The sequence below is a fragment of the Nyctibius grandis genome (assembly GCF_013368605.1).
Source record: "Nyctibius grandis isolate bNycGra1 chromosome W unlocalized genomic scaffold, bNycGra1.pri SUPER_W_unloc_2, whole genome shotgun sequence".
Classification (NCBI taxonomy): domain Eukaryota; kingdom Metazoa; phylum Chordata; class Aves; order Nyctibiiformes; family Nyctibiidae; genus Nyctibius; species Nyctibius grandis.
Window position 1 is genome coordinate 5762141 of NW_027167473.1, and position 24241 is coordinate 5786381.

General features: G+C 43.2%; 1 protein-coding gene across 1 annotated transcript in view; it reads right to left on the bottom strand.

The window, feature by feature from the left end:
* Nucleotides 1-2752: 2752 nt before the first annotated feature.
* MBD2 (methyl-CpG binding domain protein 2) overlaps nucleotides 2753-24241 on the bottom strand; it is a 32991-nt gene continuing 11502 nt past the window's right edge. Inside the window, exons 2-7 of the mRNA XM_068424434.1 lie at nucleotides 22593-22752; nucleotides 16539-16676; nucleotides 6790-6880; nucleotides 6183-6360; nucleotides 4496-4636; nucleotides 2753-3232 (exon numbers count right to left, since the gene is read on the bottom strand). Coding sequence (XP_068280535.1) covers nucleotides 4507-4636; nucleotides 6183-6360; nucleotides 6790-6880; nucleotides 16539-16676; nucleotides 22593-22752 — 697 coding nt within the window. The 3' untranslated portion in view covers nucleotides 2753-3232; nucleotides 4496-4506. The remainder of the gene's footprint in view (nucleotides 3233-4495; nucleotides 4637-6182; nucleotides 6361-6789; nucleotides 6881-16538; nucleotides 16677-22592; nucleotides 22753-24241) is intronic.

Here is a 24241-nt window from a genome sequence, read left to right on the forward strand (position 1 = left end):
ATCCCTTTGTAACGATCCTGCTGCTGCTCCAAGGGGTCCGCAGGGGCACACAGCATCAGTGGCATTTGCTCCACCAACCCAGCGCATCTTGCTCCTAGAAGGTGGTGATGCATTCTGCACCACGGCTTCTCTCAAGTTGACTTTTGGGCTTCATCTCCAGCCAAATCACAGAGGAAGGAGAAGGGAGAAGTGAGCATTTTGCTGCCTGAGAAATAATTCTACCTGAGAACGCAAAGAACTACTTACACAATATATCTGATTTTGTTTTGGTTGTATAAGAGAGGCTGCTTCAGATTTAAAGGTGACCTTAATGTCTCTTTAGGTGTGCCCAGTGAATCAATATGGTCTGCTCCTGGCAAACAGGGGTTCTGGGGTTGTTTAGCCTGGAGAACAGGAGGCTCAGAGGTGACCTTAGTGCAGTCTACAACTACCTGAAGGGAGGTTGTAGTGGAGTGGGAGTCGGCCTCTTCTCCCAGGCAACCAGCGATAGGACAAGAGGACACAGCCTCAGGCTTCACCAGGAGAGGTTCAGGTTGGACATTAGGAAGCATTTCTTCTCAGCAAGGCTCATTAGCCATTGGAAGGGGCTGCCCAGGGAGGTGGTGGAGTCACCATCTCTGGAGGTGTTTAGGAAAAGCCTGGACATGGCACTTAGTGCCCTGGTCTAGTTGCCATGGTGGTGTCAGGGCAATGGTTGGACTCGATGAGCCCAGAGGGCTCTTCCAACCTGGTTGATTCTGGGATTCTGTGATGGTTTACTTTACAAAGCCGTCCTTGATGAGGACCAGGGAAGAGACAGGAGGAGGAATCCCACTGACTAAGGCAACTGACTCATCTTTTAAGGAACTGGAGCAACCAAATAACATACATGATTTGCAAATCATATTTATCACCAAAAAATTCAACATAAAGCAGCACGTGAACACATCCCTGCCGGAAAGCAAATCAGAAATGGGTGTTGTGATGTGTATGCAGCAGGTGTAATGCTCTGGGAGGAAAACTCTGCTTGCACAGAGATGCAATCACTCACGTGCCAAGGGCTGGCAGAAGTTTGCGGGTAGCCTGATCACTTCTTTCCTTTCTGGGCGTTGTGGCAGAGAGGTAGGGAGAGCTCGACATGGAGACCTCGGGGTAGGGACAGAAAACTTGCAGAGTTCTTCAAATCAGAACAAATCCTTCCAGCAGGAACTGAATCAGTCGTGTTTTCTTGACACCTGCTTCTAGATGAAAAAGCACACTCAGAGCTTTACACAACTGCAGCTTATAGATCACTTGTCAAACTTATTTGTGCCCGTATAAAGCTAAACTAGAGTACTAAAACAGCAGCCAAAATTATTAATAAGCTACTTTTTCAAGGGTATAAGAGAATGATGAAGGTTGTTAATGACAAATTCAAGTTCAGTTGGACTATGGTGAGGCACTCTACCAGGGAGGTAGGGAAACCAGCTTGCTGGCAGCAGCAGGGAGGTGGACAAGGCACCTGAAAAGCCTTGTCCCATCCTCTCTCCTGCAGTGACAGACTGCTGGAGTTAGCACAGCAGGCAGAACAGGTCCAATCACTACTTTTTCAGAGGTAAATGCCTTTAACTCAAGTTTTTTCTAGAGTTATTTCTCTCTCTCCCAGGAAACAAGATGAAAAATTAATATCCATCTTTTTAGTACCAAAATACCATCTTACTGTGAAAGAAAGGTGAAAGGCAGGCTTCCATCAGAACCACGTTTGACACAAAGGTGATAAAAGCATTCGTGGAAATTCTTCTGTCAAACTTGAGTCCAAACTTTGGAAACTTCTCGGGTTTTAATACAAAGCTTTCTCGTTTTGACGGAGAACATCTTTTCATTAAAAGAGAGAAGCATTTTCTTCGCCCAAGGCTTTTCAGCTACATTTAGGATTGGTGGTTACTCACTGAAAAAGTGCTAAGAGACATCAGCAATAAATAAAACAACACGTTAGATAGTGCAGCAACATTTCATAGGAGCTACAGGTCGGTGTGACCAGGCAGGAGAAGACCAGATCCATTATTCTCTTTTATTCTGCCCAATTAGACACTGAAGGAACCTACTTCTGAAATAATTTGCCTTGATTCCCAGTCTGCACCTACCCCAGGAAATCCTGTAGTAGATCACTCCGCTCTCCCGCTGGTCATCAGTACTGTGTGGGCAGAAGAGGGATGCTGCAGGTGATAGAAAACCTCTCCCACCATGGTCTGCAGAGCAGTACGACGTCTACTAGTCATGGAGAAGCAGATGTTATTCCAACCTTGGAACTACTCTGACCTGCCAGGTGATTTAGTCTTTAAGTCTCCAAGGAATTTAAGCAAACTTGCTCAGTTTTTTGATTATTTCTGAGTTTTCTTAACTCTACAAGAGCCAACTCACCTCATAAAGATCTTTGCAGTGCTGTAGGCCATCCCGATGTCCTAACTGCTTTGGAGAAACAAGCCCCAGTTTTGGCACCCGCTGCATTCTGCACTGAAGACACTTTACAGTCTCACTTTGACCTCTGTAAAGTCATCCTGGCTACTTATTTTTAGCAGTCGTCTTTCTCAGAGGAAACATGCAATTGTGCTTCACCTAGGCTGGAAAATCCACAGCTGCTCCCCAGTTCAGACAGATTTCCTGAGGCAGTGCTCTGGGCAAAGACTTGTTGATACACACCTTGCCCAGTCTACCCAGTATCTGGCCAAGGGAACGCTGAAATATAAGAATATATTCTTTGCTTACTCTATCCACAACACAACAAGTTTTCAGCTGCTTGGAATATAATCATTTATTTCTCTTTACAGTGATGACGGAAGAATGTGCAGGTGGTTTCACCCATAGGTATAAAAATCTGTTTATATACAGAGTCACAATAATTTTTTCATTGGGAAATCATTCTGTTCTCCTGATCCATCCTTACTAAAAACCACAGGAAAAAAACAAATATTTAGTACAGGCAATATAATTCCAGTAGGTTTGCAACCTGGCATCAAAAGCTCAGCTTTAGATTAAGGGTAAACGTTCGATACTTAAAAAAGGACTTTTTAAGTCATAGGACACAAAATAAAGTTGCTTTTCAAATAAGATATATACATCAAAAATAGGAGTCTAAAAAAGGCATTGGTTTTAATGCTATTAGAAAGCTATATAAATGTGCATGGGTCCATTTCTTCTTATCACGAAAGACCGAAGGAGAAAAGTGCCTCTGTCTTTTAGGAAGTTCCTCCTGGGACAAGTCAGTTAAAAGTACCTGTAGAAGAGAAAGAAAAAAACCCTTTTGGCAAAGCGAAGGCTGATGGTTGCACCAATGAGAATGACTTTGGTGGGGCAGTTACAGCTGTGTTTCAGGTCCACATTAAGAGCAAATCAATCACTTTCTGAATGATTGTTTTTTAAATAATGCGTACATAAAAAGTTTCTCAATATAAAAAGATCACACTGGAACATTAGTCTGGATAAAGGAAAAAAAATCTTGCATTTTCAACCTATTTTATATTAACTAATCCAACTTGCTCATGGCAGAAAGAGCCCTGGGGGTGCTGATGGACAGATGGCTAAACATAAGCCAGCAGTGTGCCCAGGTGGCCAAGAAGGCCAATGGCATCCTGGCCTCTCTTAGGAACAGTGTAGCCAGCCGGTCTGGGGAAGTGATGGTCCCTCTGTACTGGGCACTGGTGAGGCCACACCTGGAATCCTGTGTCCAGTTGTGGGCCCCGCACTTCAAGAAAGATGTTGAGGTGTTGGAGCGAGTGCAGAGGAGGGCGACCAAGCTGGTGAAGGGTCTGGAGGGTCTGAGCTACGAGGAACGGCTGAGGGAGCTGGGGTTGTTTAGCCTGGAGAAGAGGAGGCTCAGAGGTGACCTTAGTGCAGTCTACAACTACCTGATGGGAGGTTGTAGTGAAGTGGGAGGCGGCCTCTTCTCCCAGGCAACTAGCGATAGGACAAGAGGACACAGCCTCAAGCTTGGCCAGGGGAGGTTCAGGTTGGACATGAGGAAGCATTTCTGCTCAGCAAGGGTCATTAGCCATTGGAAGGGGCTGCCCAGGGAGGTGGTGGAGTCACCATCTCTGGAGGTGTTGAAGAAAAGCCTGGACATGGCACTTAGTGCCCTGGTCTAGTTGCCATGGTGGTGTCAGGGCAATGGTTGGACTTGATGAGCCCAGAGGGCTCTTCCAACCTCATTGATTCTGTGATTGCTTTACCCCAGTTTCAGATCAAGTGCCAGAAAATGTATCTGCAATGGTTTCTAGAGACTGGATCTTCGCCATAAAGGATTAAAACCACCGTTTTTTCCTCCCTGGTGATCTGTGTAGAATTTAATGTGAGGGTCATCATGTCTATATATGCAAAACCATCCAGTGTTCTGTTGCTACAGTGCATGTCTGCTAACATATGTGCAGGGAGAAAGCAGGACCGCTTGTGCGTGATATGCTACCGTCCACTGGATGACCACTGAGTGCCAGCTGCTGAGAGAGGTAAATCTCAGAGCGTGCCTCCAGGAGATCTGACTCACCTGATTTCTTTTTATGCTTCATCTCCATTATCCATTTCTACATCTATATCTTTTGTCGTATCGGCCGCTCGCGACAAAATGTCTGCCATTAGTGCTTCCTCCAGTTTTTTACGCACTTGTTGCACTCGCTCTTCTTGTTTCCTGAAGGGAGAGAAGGGAAGAAGAGGCAGAAATGTCAATCCTTCAAGTAGACAAGTAGGCTGGAAGCATAACACTTGCATAAACAATGATTCAGGACTGGTTTCTCAACTCCTATTTTAACTTAGAACAGAATATGATAGAATAGTTCCAGTTGGAAGGGACCTACAATGATTAGTAGTCCAACTACCTGACTCCTCCAGGGCTTAGTAAAAGTTAAGGCATGTTTTTAAGGGCATTGTCCAAATGTCTCTCAAACACTGACAGGCTTGGGGCATCGACTGCCTCTCTAAACCCTTATTGACTAGTTCATTACCTCGGCACATACACAGCCAGGGCTTGGCACTAAAACTGAGAGCACTGAGCCAGAAACCTCTCTGGTTTAGTGCGCACAGTTTACTTGCCCTCATACCGAGACGGATTGAATGTGACATATGAACTTCCACTCTCAGATTAGATACTTGAAAAGAGCAACCAGAAACTTAATGGAGCAGTATCCCACTGGACTATCTCTGTCAACCTAGTGGTGTTCCCCAGGGCTCAGTTCTGGGGCCGGTGCTGTTCTATATCCTTATAGATGATCTAGACGTAGGGATTGAGTGCACCCTCAGTGAATTTGCAGATGACACCAAGCTGGGTGGGAGTGTCGATCTGCTGGAGGGTAGGAAGGCCCTACAGAGGGATCTGGACAGGTTGGATAGATGGGCCGAGACCAACGGCATGAGGTTCAACAAGAACAAGTGCCGGGTCTTACACTTGGGCCACAACAACCCCCTGCAGCGCTACAGGCTGGGGGAAGAGTGGTTAGAAAGCGGCCCGGCGGAAAGAGACCTGGGGGTGCTGATGGACAGGCGGCTAAACATGAGCCAGCAGTGTGCCCAGGTGGCCAAGAAGGCCAATGGCATCCTGGCCTCTCTTAGGAATAGTGTAGCCAGCCGGTCTGGGGAAGTGATGGTCCCTCTGTACTCGGCACTGGTGAGGCCGCACCTTGAATCCTGTGTCCAGTTGTGGACCCCGCACTTCAAGGAAGATGTTGAGGTGTTGGAGCAAGTCCAGAGGAGGGCGACCAAGCTGGGGAAGGGTCTGGAGGGTCTGAGCTACGAGGAACGGCTGAGGGAGCTGGGGGTGTTTAGCCTGGAGAAGAGGAGGCTCAGAGGTGACCTTAGTGCAGTCTACAACTACCTGAAGGGAGGTTGTAGCGCAGTGGGAGTCAGCCTCTTCTCCCAGGCAACTAGCAATAGGATAAGAGGACACAGCCTCAAGCTTGGTCAGGGGAGGTTCAGGTTGGACATTAGGAAGCATTTCTTCTCAGCAAGGGTCATTAGCCATTGGAAGGGGTTGCTCAGGGAGGTGGTGGAGTCACCATCTGTGGATGTGTTTAAGAAAAGCCTGGCCATGGCACTTAGTGCCCTGGTCTAGTTGCCATGGTGGTGTCAGGGCAATGGTTGGACTCGATGATCCCAGAGGGCTCTTCCAACCTGGTTGATTCTGTGATTCTACTTCAATTGAATTTGCTTTTCATTTTTTTCAAAGACTTTATACAACTTACCTAATGTCATCATCTGTGACTATGAAAGCTTTGCAGAGGGGTTGAGATGTATTAAGCCAGACGGCCGGGTTCTTCTCAACGGCTGCAGAGAGCTGCCCCGTGATAGGTGCCGAACTGGTGTGCAAAGCACTAGCAACAGCTGATAACAGGGTATCGTCGTTGTTTCCTGGGCCAACTCCTAAAAGAAAGATAACTCAATAGTTACTACTCACATTTCATATGCAACTTCCAGGGGCAGAGCTCTTCTCAGTTGGTAACTCCCAGGCAACTAGCGCTAGGACAAGAGGACACAGCCTCAGGCTTGGCCAGGGGAGGGTCAGGTTGGCCATTAGGAAGCATTTCTTCTCAGCAAGGGTCATTAGGCATTGGAAGGGGCTGCCCAGGGAGGCGGGGGAGTCACCATCTCTGAAGGGGTTTAAGAAAAGGCTGGACATGGCACTTAGTGCCATGGTCTAGTTGCCATGGTGGTGTCAGGGCAATGGTTGGACTTGATGAGCCCAGAGGGCTCTTCCAACCTCATTGATTCTGTGATTCTGTGATTCTGTGTCTGTTTTAAGCACAAATAACTTGGTGGATCTGAAGCAACTGCAGGAAGTGAACACAATACCTTGAAGACCTTTAGGTAGCTCCATGGATTTTATGATTTGTTCGCTGACATCCGACGCGCTGAGGCCTTGTAGCCTCTTCTCCCAGAAAAGCTGAAAAAGAGAAAACAAAGATTGCTCATTAGAAATAATGAAAAAAAGATTTTTTGGGTAATGATACAGATTTCCCTACTCACTCCTATCCTACTGCTCTGAAGATTCATCCTGGAGTTCTGGGCTGCAGATTGGCCACACCTACTCTTTAAAATCGGCCTTTTCTATTTAGCAAGATGGTGATGAAAGCTAGTTAAAAAGTTGATTTCCATTCCACGGGAAGCTACATTTAACAAATAATAAGATAAGAACATAGTAAGCACATAAGTAAGAACATAATAAGATCATAGCTATGCAATTTCATGTGGAAGGAGCATCCAGAAATAGTTCTATTCTTCCACAGAATAATGGGGAGGGAAAAAACAAATCTATTTCTTTTCCTGCCTCCAAAACCTGAGACAAAAAACCCTAGATGAACACTTATTCTCACTCCTAGGAAATTCTTTGTTGCAACTGGGTGCCCCAAAGCCTCAGTTTAAGACAGGGCTTTCGGATGTCACATTCTGGTCTGAAACTGGAAGTGAAACAAGTAGAGCATCCTCTTTCATCTTCTGGAGAACCTGCTAGTTACACTGCATCATAACTGCAGCACTTTACACCAGTGACTCTTATTCAGAAAAAAAACCCACATTTTTTCAGTTGCAGAGGTAGTAATGGCAAAGAAAAAAGCAATAAAGAACATGTACCTTAGCATTGAGTATACTACTGATTGGAAATAAAACCTGTAGTTATGCTAAGCAAAATGCAATAGTCTCCACAACACGTCCTACAGCTGTATAAATCAGTAGGTTGAATGATACTTGTGTTACCTGAGAGATTTTATAAAGATCTACTTTTTAAGTGCTCTCCTCTGGACCACAGGACATATTTGTCACCTAAGCAGCTTAGAAAGCCCACACAGATCACCTAAGCTCTTCAACTTCTTTGCAAACCATGTTCTTGACAGCTTTTTAAAAATACCTGTTGCCACTTGTGTCTCATTTTACTAGAACCACTTAAAAACTTCAAATGCTTCCTGTAAACTGACTCCTGGCTCCTTTTCAACATCTCAACCTTGGTTTGAGCTACGTTGTTAGTTGACTTTCAAGCACCTCTTTTATCTTGTTAAATGTTAAATATTTAGTACCTCCAGTCATTCACTCCTAAGCCCCCACCCCAGGAAAGCACTCTGGATGTCTTGTAGCAGTCCACCAGTACTCACTCAGCTCTTTAAGCACTAATTTCGAATGCAGGAAATAGTCTATACAACTGTCAACACCTCAACTGACTTTGGCATCAATGTCAGGTAGAAAAAGCACTTGGCACTTAGACCCACCTGTGAAAACAAGACTGAAGCGAAGCAGATTCCTAGCAGAAAGCTTCCAGCACCATTATATATAATTATTTGCAAACTACAATGATTGTGCTCCAAATTTTCATCTCCCCAGATCTCCTTTGAGACTGCACGAGTCACTATTTTTTGCTCTTCATGAGAAATGAATCACATTCCTAGAGTTTTATCACAAAGTTTGTTCTCCAACCCTTTATGGGTTCTTACAAGTTCACTCTGAACCTCTGTGTCTTTTCCTGGGACTTACAGAAGATTCTGAGCTGGACCAGACCCGCACTTCAAGAAAGATGTTGAGGTGTTGGAGCGAGTCCAGAGGAGGGCAACCAAGCTGGTGAAGGGTCTGGAGGGTCTGAGCTATGAGGAACAGCTGAGGGAGCTGGGGGTGTTTAGCCTGGAGAAGAGGAGGCTCAGAGGTGACCTTAGTGCAGTCTACAACTACCTGAAGGGAGGTTGTAGCGCAGTGGGAGTCGGCTTCTTCTCCCAGGCAACTAGCACTAGGACAAGAGGACACAGCCTCAAGCTTGGCCAGGGGAGGTTCAGGTTGGACATCAGGAAGCATTTCTTCTCAGCAAGGGTCATTAGCCATTGGAAGGGGCTGCCCAGGGAGGTGGTGGAGTCACCATCTCTGGAGGGGCTTAAGAAAAGCCTGGACATGGCACTTAGTGCCATGGTCTAGTTGCCATGGTGGTGTCAGGGCAATGGTTGGACTCGATGATCCCAGAGGGCTCTTCCAACCTCATTGATTTTGTGATTCTGTGAGTGAGTACCCTGGAGAGTACCATAATCCCTGAAGCACAGGGCATGCTGATACAGCCCAATCTTCATTCCTCCTGCTGAGAACGCACCGGTACAGCCAGAAAAGCAAGATTCATGCCTCCAGGAATGAAACATTTGCAAACATGAGACCCTGTTATTCAGCAACGAGAATCCTGATGGGACCAGGATAGGAAGGAAAGAGAGAAGAACCAGATTTCAAGATTCATCATTGTTATGATGTGAAATTTCATTACTCATGCAAAATGAATAATCATTCTGAGGATTCATCAGTAGTTATGGGTATTCATCCTGCTGGAGGATGGAAAATGGCTTTATTTCAGTTTTGCTTGAAGTAGTGGTTAGGAAACACACGCTGAAAAGAGCCTAAAACCTGGATCCTTCATTTACAGATGTTTGAGTGTTCTGGCTTCAGAGAGGCCCAGCAGCCAAGTGCTCCATTTCCTAGGAAATTAATCAATATGCATTATGCCAAAAGTGATCTCTTACACAATAACCTCCTGCTGAGCAAGAAATGTGTCCCTTATCACTCAAACTTACTATCCTAAGGGCAACCCTGTTTTTTTCCTGTGAGAGAGGAGGCAGCACAGGAACGCAATGCCAAGGTCCGCAGGGTGGAGCAGAATTTTCACTTCCTTGTTGTTCTGAAACTCCATAAGGGCAGAGCTGTACTACAGCTGTGTTTCTCAAGTTCTTTGTTTGGAGAATTATAAAATATTGCTTCCTCCACAATTGTTTCTTGTCCAAGAAAAGCTATTTGTGACTAATGGTGAACCATAATCTAACCCGTAATCTCTGGAAAAGCACAATCTCCTCAGCAACTCTTATTTCTCATTCAGACAACAAAGAAATGATAGATTAGCCTCTCTATTGCAAGAACCACCAACTACAAACATATTGTGAGCTGTTGCCTTCCCTCAGATAAATAAAAGTCTATTTGCAGTTGCTCAAGCAATGGAAGCCCAGAGGAAATTTTTGCTAGAAAGGAATCCATTCCAGTTCTATTATTTTTAAAAGAAAAGGAGGCGGTGGAGTCACCATCTCTGGAGGTGTTGAAGAAAAGCCTGGCCATGGCACTTAGTGCCGTGGTCTAGTTGCCATGGTGGTGTCAGGGCAATGGTTGGACTCGATGAGCCCAGAGGGCTCTTCCAACCTGATTGGTTCTGTGATTCTGTGAAAAGCACATATGCCCTTAGCATTCAAAAGTTCTTGGAGGGTGACTGATTTATACATAAATGAATCCATCAAGAACCTCCAATTGCATCTGCCATTTACTGTTTACAGAGTATTGAAAATACTGGAGGTGTCAACAGAATGATGTACTTGACTGGACACACAGAAGAAAGGACAATGATTCTGGCACTGGTGAGGCCGCACCTTGAACCCTGTGTCCAGTTGTGGGCCCAGCACTTCAAGAGAGATGTTGAGGTGTTGGAGCGAGTGCAGAGGAGGGCGACCAAGCTGGGGAAGGGTCTGGAGGGTCTGAGCTACGAGGAACGGTTGAGGGAGATGGGGTTGTTTAGGCTGGAGAAGAGGAGGCTCAGAGGTGACCTTAATGCAGTCTACAACTACCTGAAGGGAGGTTGTAGCGCAGTGGGAGTCGGCCTCTTCTCCCAGGCAACTAGCGATAGGACAAGAGGACACAGCCTCAAGCTTGGCCAGGGGAGGTTCAGGTTGGATATTAGGAAGCATTTCTTCTCAGCAAGGGTCATTAGCCATTGGAAGGGGCTGCCCAGGGAGGTGGTGGAGTCACCATCTCTGGAGGGGTTTAAGAAAAGCCTGGACATGGCACTTAGTGCCATGGTCTAGTTGCCATGGTGGTGTGAGGGCAATGGTTGGACTCGATGATCCCAGAGGTCTCTTCCAACCTGAGTGATTCTGTGATTCTGTGGTGTTGGCGAGTTCAGAGATTTGTTTACCGAGGTGGTTTCTACTTAGACAGCTACACACATCTGCTCTTAACTCGCACCAGTAGTCAGAAAAGGCTACCAGCTAATTCAGAAGTGTGATGGACACACCAAGTTTAACAGCACAGTCCCAATTCCAGGCAGCTGCTTTGGCATCTTCCCAGCTCTCTGGAACCACATCTGTTTCCACGCTGCTTGCAGATGCATTATAACCTGGTATGCAAGCTGATTAAAAGTTACTCATGTCTACACAAAATACAACCAACATATCTGTACTGTTGACACAGCCAGCCTGCTACTTGGTTAGGGTTTAAAATCTGTTTTAAAGGTTAAGTGAGACCAGAATGCACCCAGTTACCAGTTGGAAAACTGCTCAACTGATTGACATGGCAGGCAGTTAAATGAGGAAATATGATTTAGGAGAGGTCTTTTCAAAGTCTCCATGGAAGAATTTAAAAGGAATGAGAATTTCTGCAGAAAACTGGAAAAACTTCTTTCTTCTTTTTATAGCCAACGAGTTACTCAGCTCTGCTGCATCCATAACTGCCAACCAAAATTTCAGTGGTCCTTTAGTTGCCTGGAAGAGGGAGATGAAACTTAACAAGCTCATTGGGTTTCTTCCATCCTTCTTTTTGATAACTCTAATAGATATTCACCAAGAGGCTTACGTTTTCCAACCCCATCTAATTTTAGATTCCAATCCTTTAAGTTGATCCACGGGAAATAAAATCACATTTATTTGACAAAATACAAAGTGCTAAGAGCTAAATACGTCTTTCTTGTTAAGAACTGTTCACAAGAAGACATATATAAAATGACATCCTGCGATTTTTCTTGTAAATTAGGCTTTTTAGACCACTAAAAAATGACTATGGTCAGATTTAGTTTGTCATATATAATTCTATTCAATAATCCATTACAATACAAACCACTGCAAATATATATATGACAGTAAGTAAAAGAGTTTCAAACGAATTTTAAAGAGTACTTCTGGCCTCAGGTACCACATGTTTGGGGCACGGGGGTAAATGAGTGAGCTTCATATTTACCCTAAAAAAGGTCAATAAGTGTGTAACAGTGTGAAGCTTATTGAGGTGACCTTATTGCAGTCCACAACTACCTGAAGGGAGGTTGTAGTGAAGTGGGAGTCGGCCTCTTCTCCCAGGCAACTAGAGATAGGACAAGAGGACACAGCCTCAAGCTTGGCCAGGGGAGGTTCAGGTTGGCCATTAGGAAGCATTTCTTCTCAGCAAGGGTCATTAGCCATTGGAAGGGGCTGCCCAGGGAGGTGGTGGAGTCACCATCTCTGGAGGGGTTTAAGAAAAGCCTGGCCATGGCTCTTAGTGCCTGGTCTAGTTGCCATGGTGGTGTCAGGGCAATGGTTGGACTCGATGAGCCCAGAGGGCTCTTCCAACCTGGTTGATTCTGTGATTCTGTAACCAAGAAGCTCTAACACAGGGAGAGGAGGACAAGTGCTCTACATAGGACACAGCGCCAGACCTTTTGGAGGCACCAAGTGAACGTAGGTACAAAGGCCAGTGATCCATAAGAAAGAAAGAAATTTGATTGGCAGCACCATTCTGTTTGATCCAGTTAGGTACAGAACACTTGACAGGCAAGTAACTCAATTTTAATTGATTAAAAGATTTACTACCTATAACGTTTTCAAATACTTACGGGACTTCCTCTGCTTCACATTCACTCCTCTCTGAGGAATACTCAACTCCAGATCACAAGTGGAGCATTAATGTGACCTGAAGTCCTACTACCTCTAGTGGCTGTTTTGCTAAATAGGAAGGAGGCAGAAAAAAACTGATTTTAAGACAGTACTCAATGCCACCTATGAAGATGATGGGTATAGTTGCATGACTTTTTGATTCATCAGTAATTCCAGTTTCAATTTCAGCAATGCTCATCTAAAATCCAAACCATTACTCTCAAATTCATCAGGAGTGTATCGTATCTTATCAAAACTTACTGACAGTGGAGAGGAGGCTAAAACAAGGGGGTTTGGGTTTTTTTTTTTCCTCCTTTCCTTGCACAGCCCACTAGCAATCTTTCAGGGTTCCTTTTCTTACACTGGTTTATCAGTGAGGGGAAAAAACCCCAAACCCACAAAAACAGTAAGAAGTCTAAAGCTTATGGAGAGTCAAAATATTCTGAGCAGGTTGATGCTTCAGAAAGAGATGTTAAAGCACGTTGAAGAAAACTTCAATTGAGGCCATTAGATTTGGTATTTAGGAACTTACAGATACTCCTATCATTTGGTTAGACATGAGGAATTTGAGAAATCTCCATGGATTGACTGGTATTGGTATTCAAACAAAAGGCACTTAGAGGAAGAAGATTGATAGTCAAGAGGAGAGAAGCCTAGTGAGTACCAGAAGACCCTTCAGAGCATGTTCTGACACTACCTACTTCCAGGATTCTCCAGAACATTTCCATTTTTTTCCTTGGGTAAAGTTCTTCTCTCTTGATAATCAGTAATCTACAAAACCTTTAAGAATGGCTTTGAAAGCTTGAAGATGCTGGTTTGCAGAGGTGTTGCTTGAAAAAGGCTTAGACAATCTCATGACATTTCTTGTGTGCAATGAACTAGCATGGTGAATATCTGGAAGCAGCAGTTGCCACACAGACCTGTTGCTCTAATTGACATTTAATTGACGAGTCCAGAGGAGGGCGACCAAGCTGGTGAAGGGTCTGGAGGGTCTGAGCTACAAGGAACGGCTGAGGGAGCTGGGGGTGTTTAGCCTGGAGAAGAGGAGGCTCAGAGGTGACCTTATTGCAGTCTACAGCTACCTGAAGGGAGGTTGTAGTGAAGTGGGAGTCAGCCTCTTCTCCCAGGCAACTAGTGATAGGACAAGAGGACACAGCCTCAAGCTTCACCAGGGGAGGTTCAGGTTGGACATCAGGAAGAATTTCTTCTCAGCAAGGGTCATTAGCCATTGGAAGGGGCTGCCCAGGGAGGTGGTGGAGTCACCATCTCTGGAGGGGTTTAAGAATAGCCTGGACATGGCACTTAGTGCCATGGTCTAGTTGCCATGGTGGTGTCAGGGCAATGGTTGGACTCGATGAGCCCAGAGGGCTCTTCCAACCTCATTGATTCTGTGATTTACCTGTACGAAGATCATAGGCAAGCTGTTATGAGTTTATCTTTCCAAGAACTACCACAGGGTTTACTGCTTAAAGAACTGCTGCCAAATATCTTCCCTGCCAACACCAATAAGCTTCTCACTCTCAGGTCATGAAAAAACAAAAATACTGACTGCCAAAGGAACTACAGCACTCATTTAATATGATCTCTACGTAAGGAGGACAGCCAAAGAGATTTTTGTGGGAATTCTGGTTAGAGTGTCTTTTGAAAAAGGAGATAGACTAGATATAAGTGGATAAAGCTTTCAGAGATGGATATCTAGAACTACAGAAGCAAGACTTCGGGCCAAGGATTGAAGTAACAGGGAGGAATGACACTGGAAGTGGTAACTGATGAAGCTGTAGATACAAATAGGCAGTAGAGTCAGTGTTTCAGCATTCACTCGAATATATTTCACAGTCTATGTACAGGAAAGTTTGCACACCTGAGTATGAGAGAAGGAGAAGACAGTGGCACACGTAGGGATTATTTACGTAACGAAAAAATAAGCTTTATCTGGAGAGGAAGAGAATTCAAAGACATTTGCACGCATGATCAATGACTGGAGTTCCTCCATACTTTTGCTTACTAATACTAAAGAAATATTGATAATTGTCTGATGGAAATCTGTGTGTAAAGAAACCAGATCACTGGAAATTGTTCATGAAAGCTGTCAATTTGCTTAAGATTCAGCATACTACCTACATTAAATTGCTTTGTTCCAGATTTTTAATGAAAATTTTACTGAAAACTCACTGAAATGTTACATAAAAACAACTGTAACAATCTTCTCCCTTCCCCAAGTCTCCCCTATGTCAATCATCACTACTCAGCAGCATGACAAACCCAAAACCAGCTCAAGGCAGCATTCTAGCTTGGAGAAAAGCAAGAGTAAGACACACCAAGATTTGCTTTGTTATCAGATATCTAGGATTAACTATTAACAGAGCTAGCATTTCTTCCAAATGAAGTATGACAACACAGAATAAGAATAGTGTTTAAAGTATCCTCTTCCAAAGATGCACTGTTGCAAGCAAGAAGAAAGGAATTTGATCGAAAAAGAATGCTGACACAGTGATGAGCAATGATTTCTTGAAGATCTTGCTATAGCTTAATCCGTTTGAATCTATCTTAAGGAGGCAAAGATTTAACTTGGGTAGGTTTGAAAATAGCCTGATTCTGCAAATCTTTACTGGAGAATCATTCTCAAAAGACAAGGGATGCATTCCCAAAGATTTCAGTCACTATGGATTTGAAGAGAAGATTCTGGAAGAAAGAAAACAAGGAGGAAATGGGCAAGCATGAAAGGGTTTGGAATCCATCAAGATATGGATTGCCAGACATCCATTTCTCTTTCCACCAAGGTGCCATACCTTCCATATGCTTTGGTGATTATTACTGGTTCAGCAGCCACGACCAAAAGGAAATTCCTGACACACAGAGTGTAGTAGTTCAAAAGGACAACCCCAAACAACGTGAAGAGAATCAACAGCCACATGCAATTATGCATCTTTTAGTTCTGAACATGATACACTTACATGGCCCCTGTTGAACTTCATGGGACCAACAGTGAGGTTAGCTGAGGCCTTCAAATCTTGCTAAAAGACATCTCAACAAGATGATCCAATACGGCTCGATATCTCTTCTTTTTCTTTCTCACCTGAATTTAGAGGATGCAGAGTCTAAATTCCTGATGTTATTTCTCACAAGAACAGCATTCAAGGTGTTCAAACACTAGAGACAGCTCGAGTTTCAAAGGAAACGTTGTCACAAGTTAGTCACATAGGAGTAGAAAAATCTGAACATGCCTCTGCATTTTCTTCTCATCCCTGCACTCCTACGATAGAATAAGGTGTTGCAATTTGATGGTAGCAACTCAAAAAATACAAGTCAGACTTAAAAACAATACCTCCATCCAATACACTACATTACTTAGCTGATCTTTCCTTCATTAACTACATTTCTGTTCCTTCTCAGCTCCCTCCTCCCCATAAAAACCAAAACCAAACCAGTATCGTGTGAACAGGCGATCTGGCATCGATATAAAGAGAAGCAGCTAAAGGAGAACTTGGGTAAGATGAGTTTGTGTTACTGTGGTTCGTATTTATAGTCGCAGTAGAGTGAGAGGGATTTAAAATACAAATTTTTATCGCTTTTGCACAAAGTTCTATAGAAAAGAGAGAGATTAATTCTTGATGAGAACCATGTATTTTATAGAAACTTCTATTAAGAAGCTGCACATGAAATTGTTTTTATATTTGATGTCCAATTGTGACAGTACAGCATAGATCTGAATTTCAAGAGGAATCCAGTAATCAAATTTGGATTAAGAAAAATTAATCTCCATATGAAGTGTTATTACTGTATTTTTTTTTAAATTCTAGGTATTACCTTTCTATAAGTAACCTTCAAGAAAGGAATTCTCATCTGTAATTGAAGCACAGCTGAAAACAAACACATTTTCAGCTTGTTTCAACTTTCTGAGCAGTCACATGCAAACAGATTAATTCTTACCTGTCGTGGCTGCTCCGTCACTCGCTGTGGATCAGATCTCACTTTGTTACTGGGATGATTGGTAACTTTGGTGACTGGTTGTTTGAAAATCGATGCAGTTTGCCTGATTGGTAAAGTTGTGTTTAAGTCTGGTTTTCCCTGTTAAAAAAAAAAGACAAAAAGTGAATTAACAAAAATTATACAGAAAATTTACACAAATTAACGTCGGCTTCACCCTTTTCTACTGATGGGCAAAAGGAGGAGTCTTTCTGGAGTAAAGATTTGCCTTAAATGCTGTGCTTAACTAACCTTTGCAGTCATCCATTTTAAAGGGAAAAAAAATGTAACACTTAACAGGTTCCACACATTTTCACCTTCTCAGGAAGAATCAAACTGCTTGAAAGTCCGTGTTTTCTTTTATTAAAATATATATGTTAATTATGCACGTGATTTACATTCTGAAAAGAGACAGCTTCACCATCAGATGTCAAAATGAAACCTCCAAAGCTTCATGAAAATATGTTTGTAGGCAACTTTATAGAGTTCCAAGTCTTAATGAACAGCAGCTTCCTACATAACATTGGTCCCAAATTGCCTAAGTAATTCCTACATCAAACAATCCTTAATTAAGTGCTGTAATTTATTCTGGAATGAAGACAGACACTGAAAAGAAATATCCCATGATACGTATTTTCCCAATGAACGTGTATCACAAAGCATGGTCTCTATTTGCAGGACAGTGCTAAGCACTTCAACACCTTAATAGTTTCTGACAATGGTTAAATTTTTTCTTTTTAGAAGTTTAGTGCTACTCATTCAACAGAAAGAAAAATAAGTTTTATGAAATATTTCAGATCACAGAAGTTTTCTAATTGGCTGTGAGATCATTGCTCAAAAGTTACACAATGAACATCGATATCAAACTCCATCCACGGATCATGTCAAAAGAGTTTTTCATTAGGATTTCCTTAGACTCCTGATTTTGTGACACCCATTTATAAGTCAGCCCTGCAGCATTTGGGGAATCCTTACTTAATACTGATTTACTCACCCTCTCCTAAGAGCCAAAACAGTTTGACAGCCCAACAGAAGAAATACGCTAGAACGTTCAAGTGAATTCTGAAAGAGTTCTAGAAATCTTTTCAATGGAAGCAATTCTGATCACTCTATTCCTACCACTCCTTTAAATATACCTTATTTTATAGGTCTCCTTTCTTCACCATTTCCAGGTAGAGATGAACTCATTAAAATATAATAAGGGTAAACCCACAAATTCCAATGGAAGTTTTCCTCAGAAATTCAGGCTCCCATTATTTTTGGTTTAAAAATTTACATCCAGAAACTAAAGAGTCTCCACGTCTTCCAATATTCCATGGGAAAAGCAGAATATCTTCAGAGACCTCCAGCTCCATCCCTAAGACACTGTTGATTCTTGTCTAACTGGGACCAGGGTTTCCATGGCCAGCGCAAAGGGCAACAGAGCACAAGCACTTCTGCCTGATTACACTTAATAGTTTTAACCAAACAGCTAAATTACCATTCAATTAGGATCTTATACAAAGCAAAAGTGAGAATCTAAGCTTACAAATAAAGCCAGACATCAGTCTTCTCCTAATGGTTCACCCAGGTAGTCCCAGTCCACTAGAAAAACACTTACAAATACTTTGGTCATTGGTTGTAACATGTGCTTTGCGTGGTGGATACTGGTTATGGGCTCTACTTTTTTCCCCCCACTGATGATGAAAATAGTAAGTCTAATGTTAGACCTTTTCATATATATATTTATACATAATTAAAGCATCTCTGATGAACACAGAATTACCAACCAAAGCCAGAGAGTAATCACATGCACTTAGATTTGCACAAAGTATTTTGACGATGAACTTTCCTCACACCAGAACCTTGACAGACCTTGCCTATCCTACAAGCTTCTCACTCCCTGATCTTGTGACATCAAGTTCAAAGTAGCATTTGGTGCTTTGAAGTCCCTGCCTTCGGGGTACTCTCTGCAGCAGAATTAGTGGTAAAATAGCTATTAAAACTGACAAACCCAATGATATTGCAGAGCCATCTGCCATATGGGGGATCGCTCTGGTTTAGCAAACACTTCTAGAACAAAGGTCTTCGTTTCAAGTTCATGAAAAATATTTACAGGTTCCTTTTGGCCTGTAAAGTCACTTAAAGAGAAGTTAAAAAATAAATCCATTAAATGTAGAAAAATAAAAAAGATTCCTTCAGGCAGTGTGAGAACTTAAGAAAATTCAGCTACACTAACGAGATGGCCCAGGGCTAAATGTCCCATATACTTTTTATCAAGGCTACAGACTAGAAAATGGCCATTAGGATAAACTGTTTCAATTAAGAACAGATCAATTCCTAAGTACTGGAATTATAATTTTACTACTTTCCTACTATTTCCTTTCTAATCATAGTCACATCTGGGCTTTCTGATCTCATTCTAAATAAACAGTCTCTCTGTTCAGCCTGGAAAAGGCTCCGGGGAGACCTTCTAGCACCTTCCAGTGCCTGAAGGAGCTACAGGAAAGCTGGAGAGGGACTTTTTACAAGGGCATGGAGTGATAGGATGAGGGGGAATGGTTTTAAACTGAAAGAGGGGAGATTTAGATGAGATATTAGGAAGAAATTCTTTGCTGTGAGGGTGGTGAGACACTGGCCCAGGTTGCCCAGAGAAGCTGTGGCTGCCCCCTCCCTGGCAGTGTTCCAAGGCCAGGTTGGATGGGGCTTGGAGCAACCTGGTCTGGTGGAAGGTGTCCCTGCCCATGGCAGGGGGGTTGGAACTAGATGGGCTTTAAGGTCCCTTCCAACCCAACCCATTCTGTGTGATTCTGTGATTCATTTGTGACACTGAATTTTGAACACCAGAATGAAACTCTTTAGGACAGAAACTTGTGAAGCTCACCCATCCCCAGCACCTGCAGATCTTCGTATGTACAGGGGAAAAAAAATTATCACATGTTAACAGGAAGCAACTGATATTCAGAGAAACTCTTTTTCACAACAAATCATAAACCAGCCATACATAGGATTTATTCACGAAGAAGGAAGAGCTTCCAGTACGTCCTAACAGAAATAAGTAACCAAGATCCCTACAACCACCACTTCTCCTGAAGAACAGAAAGCTCCTTTGAGCTTTCCAGACAGAAGACACTACCTACATATTTCAAATGGTCAGACACAGATTGCTTCATTTCAGATCAATTCACAGAATCAGCATCAATCAATGAGGTTGGAAGAGCCCTCTGGGCTCATCGAGTCCAACCATTGCCCTGACACCACCATGGCAACTAGACCAGGGCACTAAGAGCCATGGCCAGGCTTTTCTTAAACACCTCCAGAGATGGGGACTCCACCACCTCCTTGGGCAGCCCCTTCCAATGGCTAATGACCCTTGCTGAGAAGAAATGCTTCCTAATGGCCAACCTGAACCTCCCCTGGCCAAGCTTGAGGCTGTGTCCTCTTGTCCTATCGCTAGTTGCCCGGGAGAAGAGGCCGACTCCCACTTCACTACAACCTCCCTTCAGGTAGTTGGAGACTGCACTAAGGTCACCTCTGAGCCTCCTCTTCTCCAGGCTAAACACCCCCAGCTCCCTCAGCCGTTCCTCGTAGCTCAGACCCTCCAGACCCTTCCCCAGCTTGGTCGCCCTCCTCTGCACTCGCTCCAACACCTCAAAAATAAAATAACTCAATTTGCAAGTGAAATGGAAAAATGGTTACACAGAAAACAACGGCAAGATTAGTATAGGCTGAAGGAAAACTCTGCAGCTCTACCATAAATAAACCTATCCAAGATATATCTGCCTTTACTGCCAATACTGGAAGGTCAGTAAGAATGCACAACGCAACGATTGGAGAGAAGTATTTTGCCAGAAGAATATTTCCATGTCATTCACACTGTTGTACATTAAGATCACAAAATGAAGAGCATTCATTAGCATATATTATCCTTCATTTTAAGGCAGGTGGCATTAGGATGTCAATCTTGACGTTGAGTACTAGTCTGCTAACGATGACAAGCTCAAAAGTTATGGCAAGACAGCACTTCCATCCACCAGCTGCATCAATCTAACTGCCTAGACACGTCGGAGAAAGAAGACTCAAGCAGATGTTGATATTCCTTCTTGAAACATAAGGGGAGCCAAAGAATTTAGAAACATTTGTGGTAAATTGTTTGTACAAAAACAAACAACCCGGAAAATATGAGCAAGTTGATACACAAACTTGCCTGTGCAAGTCTGTCTTTTGTGGCCCCCCCCAAGGCGAACTAGAAGACGACCACAACCAAGCTCTTGCAGTGTCTGTGGAAGAAAACATGAACTTCAGGAATAAGCTGAGGTCTCATTTTTAACTATCCCAGGAATACTGCAGAAACATCTGGAGTACTGTGGGCAATTCTGGGCCCCCCAGTTCAAGAAAGATAAGGAATTACTGGAGAGAGTCCAGTGAAGGGCTACAGAGATGATCAAAGGACTGGAGCATCTCTCTTATGAGGAGAGGCTGAGGGAGCTGGGGCTGTTCAGCCTGGAGAAGAGCAGACTGAGGGGGGATCTTATCAATGCTTCCAGATACCTTAGGGGTGGGTGTCAAGAGGAGGGGGCCAGACTCTTCTCAGTGGTGCCCAGTGACAGGACAAGGGGCAACGGGCACAAACTGAAACATGGGAAGTTCCATCTGAATATGAGGAGGAACTTCTTTGCTGTGAGGGTGGCAGAGCCCTGGCACAGGCTGCCCAGGGAGGGTGGGGAGTCTCCTTCTCTGGAGATATTCAAACCCACCTGGACGTGACCCTGTGCAATGTGCTCTGGGTGAACCTGCTTTGGCAGGAGGTTGGACTGGATGATCTCCAGAGGTCCCTTCCAACCCTTAACCATTCTGGGATTCTGTGAAATTCTGAATAAGTTACAGATTCAGTCACTTAGAAATAATTAATGTTATTTACCTAAAAAAAACCATTTTTTTCTAATCTTGCATTTAGCAGAGCTACTGTGAGCAACACTCAAATACTCTAAGATCAGAGGAATACAAAGTGAGCCCAGACTCATCGAGATTTTCTCTACCAAATCTTGTAATTTCTGCTCATGCAAAAAGCCTAACTAAAACCTCTCCTTGGACTACCCCCAGATGTTGTATTCTCTGCAAGCCTCATGTCTGCAGGAAGAAAATATTAAGTAATTTGAACACATGCTTTAAATAAAAAGAAATCAGCATGAAATGTGTGCTTCACGCAGTACAAACGGCAGATGACAAAAACCATCAGGGCACAAGACAAAGCTATAACTCCTTAGGTATTTTCATACACTAAGTTATGAAATCCTGCAGAATAAAACACTTTAAAAAGAAAACATCGCAGGCCGTTACGGAACTCCTTCCAAACTCTTGTATGAGGTTTCTGAAGTTTGTCCAGGAATATATTATGGGAGAGTCAGCTGAATTTTGACATGTCCCTATGTGCTACAGCAGTTATTTCACTTCTGCATGCTTCAGCCTTCTATTTTTAATCTACTAGACACATTTTCTTCACTATTTAAAAGGACACACTTGTTCAAAAAGAAATAGACAATAAGAGAACGATCAGATCAGTTGAGAAAGGCCCTTATTAAGCTCCGTAGCTGGACACAGACATCCAGATTTGGACAGATAAATGCATTTGCCTCAGAAAACAAGCTTCCTGGCACGTATTGCACACGTTAAAAATGTGAACTGTTTCATCTCAGAACAGGAAGATGAATTTGGAGAATCTCTTGGTGTCACCAGTCCTACCTTTTCCCATTCAGAATAATATCGTTCAGGTAGATGACTAGCACTGCGGTTCTTAGTCCCAAGCCAACTCCTGAATTACTCAAACTCTTGCTTCATACTTAACCTCACCTTGATATTTTCTTGGTAGTAGCAGAGTATTCCTTCTATTTATAAATTTACACCTCCACCACTACTAAATATTAAACATACACGTACATCTTAGAAGCGGACTGCTTTAAGCAGAAAAGCAATTGCTAAATGAACTACAGGAAAAGGGAATTCTTAGGATATCCTTAAACACAGTATTTACTAACAAACCTTATTTTGATTGAGAGAATCATTCCTTAGTTTCTGTTTGTTCTTCTGCAATTTACTGGGCATCATCTTTCCCGTTCTGAAGTCAAAACTGCTGAGATCAACAGTGTTTCCCAGGTATCTTGCCAACTGAGGCTTGCTTCTGAACTTCTTACCACTTGGACTAAAAAGAAGAAAACACTTTAGTATGTTTTGTTGTACAAGAGGATACAACCTTGACTTCTTACAACAGGTTTTATACCTTGGTCAACATCTAAAAAGTTTCCATTATCTTTATTCCATGTGGCATGTTCATTGATGGGTTGACTGGTGATGGTAGAGCTGCCCAACCTCTGCATGTCCACTCCCATCCTTTGCACAGGATTTAAGGTTTACCTCAGGCTAAGATCTACTACACCTTGAGAAGCTGGCTTAGCAGGACAGCTAAACCAAACTCCAGGATGAGAAGTTTAAATGTCAGACTGTGGCCAAGTGTGGGACCCTCTCTGCACAAATATAAAGGCCGTATGCAACGTTTAAACCTGATTGCTAGCTAAGGTCAACCTAGACTCAACAGCAACCCTTCTCGGCTCTCACGCAGCCAGATGCGCAGAACTAGGGCTTGAGGTGACATCTCGTAGCTAGTCAGTCCCTAAGACTGGTGAGCAAAGCCAGATTAAGTAGCTGAGCAACAGGCAAGCAAGCAGCAAGCGAGGTGATGCAGAACATGAGACAGGCCCAAAGCTGCAGTTGTGTCTACAGAGCCCACCATAACAAATGAAATCAGTTGTAAATAACTTCCCTACATCATCTTCATTTGGAATTATGGATTTCTTATTACCCCAAATTCCCAGCTGATGCTTTTGAGTAACATCAGCAAACACCCAATTTCCACTTATCCTAAGGAAGTGGTAATTCTGCCCATCTTTACATGACAGAACTTTCTAACCCCTCATCTCTACTTCGTTCTCAAGCATCCAAAACACAGTCACACACATTGTGCACACACCGTCTGCACTAAATATACATTTAATCCATATATTTTCACTGACCTCACTGGGGCTTCCTATAGACTTACAGAATCACAGAATCAACCAGGTTGGAAGAGACCTCAGGGATCATCGAGTCCAACCGTTGCCCTGACACCACCATGGCAACTACACCATGGCACTAAGTTTTCTGCAGAAAACTACTGAAGAGTTTTGTTTTCTTCATTTTTCCAAACTGTTTTTTTTTTTTTAACTTAAAAATACCTTGAGGCAAGAACTTCCCCACCAGAAGAATATGTATTGAATTCTGGGAAAAATAGCTAATTAAGCCAAACCTTTTTCAAAGCCATTTAAATGAATCGAGAAATATGGAAAGCCATAATTAAGAAGAGGTAAAGGGTGGGAGAAAAAAGACTTAAAACAGATCACAATCTGAGGCTAACCCCCTCAAGGATGGGTGTGGGAGGGGAAAAAAAAACCCACCACACATACGTACACACACCCCCCACCACAAAAGTCTTTTCTACTTCTCGTAAACCAAGAATTGAAGCCGTGCTAGAAGCCAAACTAAACACACCACCAGTTTTATTTTAGATAGTGAAGATTAACACCCTGGCTTGTTAACAGGAAGAAAAATTCTGCACTTAAGGTCAGACACAGAGCAAGTTTTTTTTGTGGGGCAAG